General features: G+C 43.0%; 1 protein-coding gene across 1 annotated transcript; it reads right to left on the reverse strand.

Annotated features, from left to right (window-relative positions):
- Positions 1-244: 244 nt before the first annotated feature.
- si:ch211-142k18.1 (uncharacterized) lies at positions 245-6,378 on the reverse strand. Its single transcript, XM_037449493.2, has 3 exons — positions 6,198-6,378; positions 1,800-2,335; positions 245-1,124 (listed from the first exon to the last, which is right to left on the reverse strand). Exons 2-3 carry the CDS (start codon positions 2,327-2,329, stop codon positions 986-988), a joined length of 669 nt encoding a protein of 222 aa, XP_037305390.2. The 5' UTR covers positions 2,330-2,335; positions 6,198-6,378; the 3' UTR covers positions 245-985.
- Positions 6,379-7,665: the final 1,287 nt, after the last annotated feature.

Genomic DNA, 7,665 nt, shown 5'->3' on the forward strand with positions numbered 1-7,665 from the left:
GTGAAGATTTAGTCCCCCTTAAATATTGATATGAGTAGAGATGAGAAAGCTCGGCCAAACATGCAGGAAACAAAAAAAACAATGAATAAAATATACTTCAATATACATTGTACGAATTGATTACACATGTTGTGATTTCAAACGTGAAAGCATTCCTTTTCTTTCGAAAATCCTGGCACGACTGAAGTGAAAACAAAACAACGGAGCTTGAAAAAAAAAAAAAAAAGCACGTTTCTCATGACATTGTTTTTCTTTTCTGATCTTAAGGTTTTCATTCTGTGTAAAACCTCGAAGGCATTCAGTGTTTCACTACGTTTTAAGAGAAGAATCATATTTCATGGTGTGTTTCCTTTATTACTTCCTACTAGTAAACACATTTTTATAATTGAGACAATATATGTTCCCTCATCCACAGGTTGTTGGCATGCGGTTCTCCGAACAACAGATTACAATGCATGTCACAGTTTGCCTTTTTATTGTTACCAAAACAAATTCTCCTTCTGGAAGCCACTAGTCCTCCTGAAGCGTGTCCCTGCCCTCCATCCTCACCCTGGAACCAGATGGTCCACCCGTCCCTTCTTCTGCAGAGGGCAAACACAGCCATTGTGTTTGGTCTCTGACGGCCAATCTAGTTTGATTCATAAACACTCAACTTGGCTCAAACCAGCAACCACGGTTACCACATTTGAACTCAACAGTTTCCACATTCTAGTGCCTGGATGGAAAATAGTATTTAATAGGAGTTTACTTCGGAAAAGAGGAAACAATAGAAGCATTTTCTTTAATAATGATTTTTTTTTTCTCCAAATCCTTAATTCTCTTAACCTGCCTGACCATCACATATTGTTTTATCTCACTGCTCTAAAGCAGGTCAATTCACTTAAAATATTAGATCGTAGATACCTTACTTTCGGTCTCACACGTGATACCGAGCATGCTCAGTTGGAAGATGACAACGGAGCGTTAACTTTTTCTCGCCGCTTCCTTAACGATGAATCTTTGCAACGTCTTTCAGCTGCTTGCTGAATGAAGCGTGCAGGGCCTGCGAGGACGTCTCCAGCCTGCCGGCGATGTCTCCCGCAACACGGAGCAAGTCTTCAAAGGCCAAAGACTCGTCCCGCATTCTGCTCCGGAGAGACGGACGACCCGCAGTGACGGGAAGGAAGGAGCGATCACATGTGGAGAGAGACGGAGTGAGTGAAAGAGAAGCCGAGGACGTTGAATACGTTATACGGGGTGTAATGCACATGGCTGCTGATATTGCCGGTTATGTAATGGATCTAATTGCGTTAAGGGGGAGACATACAGCAGGTGTCGTGCCGAGCTCCACGGTGATAAATAACTTTTGCAAACACATAAAAAAATTGTCAATAACATGCATAATAATGATATCTGGTTGTGTAGATATGAATGCTCTTTAGTGTTCATGTAGCAAACACTGATACCAATCTGAACCGCCAGCAGGGACACAATGCAGAGGCCTCGCGGCATCATATTAATACTTTTGCTCATTTCTTTTGATTGACGTGTATTATGGAGCGAATGGAACAGCAGTCATCGACACATGCTCCAATTAAAGGAAAAAGATTGCCTGTCATTGGTCTCTTTCAAACACAGATGTTGGCTCCCAATTTCTCCAATTTTTGCATCCAATATTTACTTTTATTTAATTCTTCGGTTTGCAAGAAAACCAACCAGAACAGATCATTCCGTCAGCTTCTCACCTTTACATTCTAGCCTCAACCTTTTCTGAAGATGCAGCACAATCACATTCTGCTGAATTTCTTGGAAAAACTCACTTCTGCATTCCAGCGCTCGACTCCTCCCCTTCCAGCTGCTTCTGCATGTCCTCCTCAGCCTTCTCCACCACCTCATGGCAACTGCTGTTGTCCTTTGCGATGCCATCGACGTTTTCCTTAATCACGTCTTTGTAGCTCTGACCTCCCAGCTCCGCCCCCACAAACTGCTCCAGGTTCTCCATCAGCGCCTTGTTTGCGCGCTGGAGGGCCTGCAGACGGACCAGCTCCTCTCTCTGGGCCCTCAGCCGTCGAGCCGAAGCAGCCGTGGTGCTGAAGTGGACCGAGCACTCGCCCGGTTGGGGCTCGTACTGCAGCTTCGGTGGAAGGGATGGTGAGAAAGCTGCTGATGTCATCCAGTCCTGATTGTTTCCTATCCTCACAGGCTCATCGCCAACTGCCCGAGATGTTTCGTTGGTGGCCGCTATCGCCGAGTCCATTTCGAAGCCCGAACCCCAATCTCCGCTTTGGCAAGACGTCGGGGTTGCCATGGATACCCAGGCCAAGACGAAGTGCGTCCAACAGCACCACATGGTAACCTGCAGAGAGGAGGAGGTGAGCGACTTGATTAATAGGCAAAGATGTAAAGTCGTAGAGGAGTTGATGCTTTAGGGAATATGTTGCTTGTCGTGAACAAGATGAAAAAGATGGATAAAATTCTCATGTTTTATCAGTAATCGCAAGACGCCGACTAGCAGCAGATTATTTTAGTTCATCATGCGCATCGGAGGCGGCAAGCACGGCTTTACGCGCCAATAAAGATGAACAAAATCTGCCGAACAGCATTCCTAAAGTTCAGTTACTTTTATTCTGCACTCAAACCATAAATGGCACAACACAACAGTGAAACAGAGCGCGTCATCTTCACACGTTTTTCTAAGAAACATCACATGACATGTCAGTCATCTTTACAGCTGATGATGGAACCGGTGCAGATGCAGACAAGCTATTTCCCATCTTTATGCTAAGCTAAGCTTAACTGGCTTAAGCCTAATTTTAACCAAATATGACAGTAATCTCAATCTTATCACTTAACCCTCCAGAGAGCAATGAAGCAGATGTAAAATGATTGCTTCAAGGCGAAGGCTGGTTTAGCCCACACAGTGCAAGTTACACTTTGAGTAATTAACTCACTCAATTATTAAAGACATTTAAAAAAATCAATATCTCTCTCAGAACTTTGGAGCATTGAGGGAATATTAAGTGTGGACCCTCATTTGTTCATTTTCCCTCCTTTCTGAATCAAAGCTTCTCCACTCAGCTCCCACAGTAATCAGGGATAAACACCCTATATTTTTATTGAGTTTTATTGAGTACATAAGCACGGCTAAAAGTCTAATATAACATTTTCCCGCTGTACTTTCTGCATCTCAATGTTTGAAACCGTGGTATTTAAATGAAACCGATACAGTGGAAATTTATTATGCCAAAGAAAAGTTTTCTTGTGGCCTTAACGTCTTAACCATGTGGAGACGACCTGACTCTGAACCTTCATGAACTTTCGACATTTATTGTATGCATTTCCCAGTCGACGTTCCCTCTGTCACACCGTACCCTTCGGCATTATAGAAATTGCGACTATTTAATTTTAATTTTGCAGTGACTCAAAAACGTGACATTCTGAATGTCACACTGCATATTTAAGCAGAGAACATTTCATACCAATGAACCCATACCTTTACATTATGGTATGACATGCATTGCATACTATTTAGTCAACAAAACAGAATACTATATTGTATATACCCCGAGGACTTGGATTGGGGGGGTGTTGCTTTTATCCCGACCTGCACCGAGTGCTGCATGAATGACTCCCAAAACCAGAACGTGAGTAAGCAGCTCCCTCGCCTCGGTGACGACGTTTGTTTTTTACTTCCATTTTTCATTCACAATTCAAAACGTTGGGGGGTTCATTCACGACGATTGTCTCCTCTGGACAAAAAGTGTTTGTCAGAGATCGTTTTCCTACAATAACCTAGAATCCAATTGAAGAAACTTTTCCTTGAGAAGATTGATTTGAGTTCTCTCTTTTTCCACAGCCTTCAAACACCAGCTATAAACATTAGCAGTTAGATCTGCAGCTTGTGTTTTGTTTCGATGCTGTAGATAGAGGCCTCATACTCTGTGGTTTGCCCGTGGTTTAGCAGATGCATTTGAGCCGTGTTAAACCAGGGCCGTAAAAGCTGACGAGCTCCTCTTACAGCAGTGTTTGTGCAGCTTTTGCTAACTTGCGGATGTCTGGGGAGTACAGGGAGGGAGGGGGGGGGGGGGGGGGGAGGCGAGCTGCTTTTACACCATTTTTGACATCACTTGTTTCTTTTTGTCACAAATAGATTCTGCTTTCCAGTCGGCGTGTGCCATGATCAAACAGCAACAGTGATTGATCTTATTATTTTCTCATAGTGCACAACATTTAAAATACCCGATCCAGGCCTGCGAGGTAGAAGCTCTGCGGAGCGTCCTGTGCCGTCGGAGGACTGGTTTCGGCTGTGGTTTTGCTTTTTAACTGCAGCCTTGAGACCATTTCAACTCCTCTTGGCTGGACTTGAAACTTGAGTTGGTCGTTGACTCGCACGTTTTGTTGGTGAAATGCAGAGTAATTGCCACGCTTGCTCAAACAGACACCGTAAACGTGCCTTCAAGATGAGTCTGGGTGTGGCCAGAGTCCATAAAACTACCAACTGTTGGTCCTTCTCTCTGGCTCCGTCTGTTTCTGATTACTTTGACCCCCACGCGTGTTACAGCAGCTGTAAGAACAGTAGTCAACAGAAATACCCCAAAACCAGCAGAGGCTGCAAGCTGAGGCACGATCAGGCAGCGTTGCGTCATCGTGTTTGGGTCATCACGTTTGCTCATTTGATTGACATGTGCATTGTAAGGGATGATGTAATCCACTAGAATAAAAACAATTATTTAAAAAAAGTGCTTTTTCCAGAGGAGTCACTTTTCATGCTTTGAGGCTGGTAATTCCGACAGCTTGAATTTTTCATATATTATTCACTCCATGAGCATTTACTAACACCTCGATTTAATATTACAGACATCCGCTGCTTTGGTACGACAAGTCATTATCTGTCCCTGTACCCGATGAAATCTATGGAAACGTGTTTTTATTACATTTCCTCATTACGTGTTGACCGAACAGTGGGTTGGCCCGATCCAGAAAGCAGACCCGTGGGTGAGTTTACTGTGAAATGTGTCATAGGATTAATGACATATTCTCACAGGAGAGCTGAAGTAAACTTCTTTTTTTTTTTTCTCTGACCCTCTGCAGTAAAAGTTTTACTGCCCACAGTGACAACCTATTCCGCCCAATGACAGAATGAAGTTATTGTAAAATGCAATTCCTCTTAAGATATCACTGTATATGGCGTCTGTGTTCAGTTACCATCGCAGCCGTTAAGTGCAACGGACATTTAGTGACATCTTGAAGGACGGCTCACTGGAAGCACACGATGTCCCGGTTAGGCAGGAGCACTGGCCTCTGTCTTTGGAAAATTTCCGCTCAATTTCCACGCCGGCGTCTTCTTGTTTAGTTGAAATAGAGTTTGTTTTAAGATGTCTTTGGCCTCTCGTGACCTTTGCTGTGAAGCAACTGTCATTGTTAAGTGGCTTTTATAGGCTGACTTTTCTTTTGGCTTAAAATAGCCGAGAGAAAGAGCTTCGTCACCAAAAAGCTCAGAACATCGATAGCGTGCTTCACTTGTGTTTAAATTCCAAAGAAATAGAAATTGTTTAGTGGTGCGCCAGTGCAGGAATTATTGATTAATGGGTTTTCTTTTATAATTCAAATAGTTTTTTACACTTTCGCTGGTAATTGAAGGCCCTGAACAACTACTTTGAATATATATACACAGAATGCATGGTAACGCTGCTGTGGTGTAGGCTGCACAGTTACATTAAAATATCCAATTTTCCCACCTTGTTTTGAATCAATGAATCAGGACTAAGAATTATTTCTCGTCTCCCAAAAACTCTTGTATCTAGCGCGTCTAGAATTTGATGCTGGTCCCCAGCAGCATCCTCTGGCTGCAGGTCAGAGCCAAACTGAGTGTGTGTGTGATGTAAAACTGGCCCCTCTGGTCGAAACTATGACAGGTGGCAGGTACAGAGAGGCCTCACGGCTTCAGGGCTGTTTGAGTGCATTTCAATGATGGGTTTCATGTCAGAGACAGATTTTTAAACATACAGACACACCTGTAGACATGAATATGTGCAAACGTGTACAGAACAAACATACCATCAACCCTCCACATCTCAAACACAAACCTATTTCACCCATGTCATATAAAATGAACATGGGTTGTTTTTAGGTTTCTGGTGTCGGCGCCTGGTGAGGAATCCCAAGCTTCCCATTAAACCTTAAAATCAAAGTTTTATGAATCCAGAAACCAAACTTACCAAAACTCCAGTTTGTCACAGCTAAATTCTGCCACCTCCACTTTTCTTCAGTCCAACGATTCAAGAGGCTCAGGACGACCATTCACAGGCTCGCAGGACAAACACTCTCGACTTCTTCATGTCAGGGAAGAAGAAATGCAGACACACACACACACACACACACACTAACAATTAGGGTTTGGCTGGAGAGCGTGGTCGTCTCCTGTCTGCTGCTGGGAGGGGAAGGTAGGGGAGGGGGATGTATGTAGAAAAGGCTGAAGCTGAATGATTTCTTTCTTTGCAGTGGAAATAGGGGCTGGCAAGAGGAGGGGCGAAGAGGGGGAGTAATCTACTTCACATCTGCGGGGCTGTGGTGGTGGTGGGGGGGGGGGGGGGGAGGGTTCCTTTGGTATAGGGGGAAATGTGCTTTAATGACGAGGCTGCACATGCATTTCTTATTCATTCTAAGGAATTGTCCCATTCGATATGGCATTTTAAAATGTGAACGCTCCTTTTCCGAGCAAATAATAGTAATAATGAAGCTTTAGTTGCCATATTTGTGATCTGCCCCTCTTTGTAAATATATAGTTACAAAGGTCAAGCAGTGTAAAACACTTTTATATCCAAATAGTCAACAGCCTTCCTCTGGTGATGCACGTTGCTGATTTTTTGTTTTTATCATCCATGACGTGATGATTAGCTTTATATATCGTTGCATCCCTTTATCCACAGTGAAGGAGTCACGTTTCACAGCAGTTGCACAACACAATTGGACAAAATGACAGTGATTACCGAAGCGCTACAGAAGACAAGGCTTAACATTATGGAGGAAATGGAGATCGAGTATTTTTGAGATCTAATAACCAAGTTGTGTTTGTTTTGTGGGCAACACTATATTAGCGCAGTGCTTTTTAACCCCAGCTGTGAATGGGGTATTTTTCTCTATTTGCAGAGATGTTTTTATTGTTTCTATAGCGAAATAGCAGACAGCACAACAGCTAGAAGAAAGAATGCAGATGTTTCTGCAACAGGCAGGTGGGTTCACTGTGAAGAAAGGAAAGAAGAAGAAATTACATTCTTAATCTTGGAGGTTAACATCAGCTGCTTATGCCTACCAATAATCCAGACCAGCAATGAAACGTGAAACCTGCTGCAAAACAATGACTCACCACAAGATGAATCCATTTATCCTCACTTTGCATATCGGTCACTTCTGCCTCTGTAGGTTGGTATTAAATGTAGCACAGTTTCAAGTTGATAGTCAGTTTATTGAACTTGTTTTCATAAACTTTGTCATAACTTAAACAGAATAACATGTTGTGTTTGTTGTAAAGCGATCATAACTCCTCAACATTTTCTGTTTGTATGGTATTATTTGCATATTTCTCCTTTTCAAATCTTTAAGACTGTTGGAGAGAAACCTCAAAACCATCTCGTTTGAATCACACGCGTTACCTTCACCTTGCAGCCAGATGGTGCGCGTTAAAAG

The sequence above is a fragment of the Pungitius pungitius genome, chromosome 20 (genome assembly GCF_949316345.1).
Source record: "Pungitius pungitius chromosome 20, fPunPun2.1, whole genome shotgun sequence".
Classification (NCBI taxonomy): Eukaryota; Metazoa; Chordata; class Actinopteri; order Perciformes; family Gasterosteidae; genus Pungitius; species Pungitius pungitius.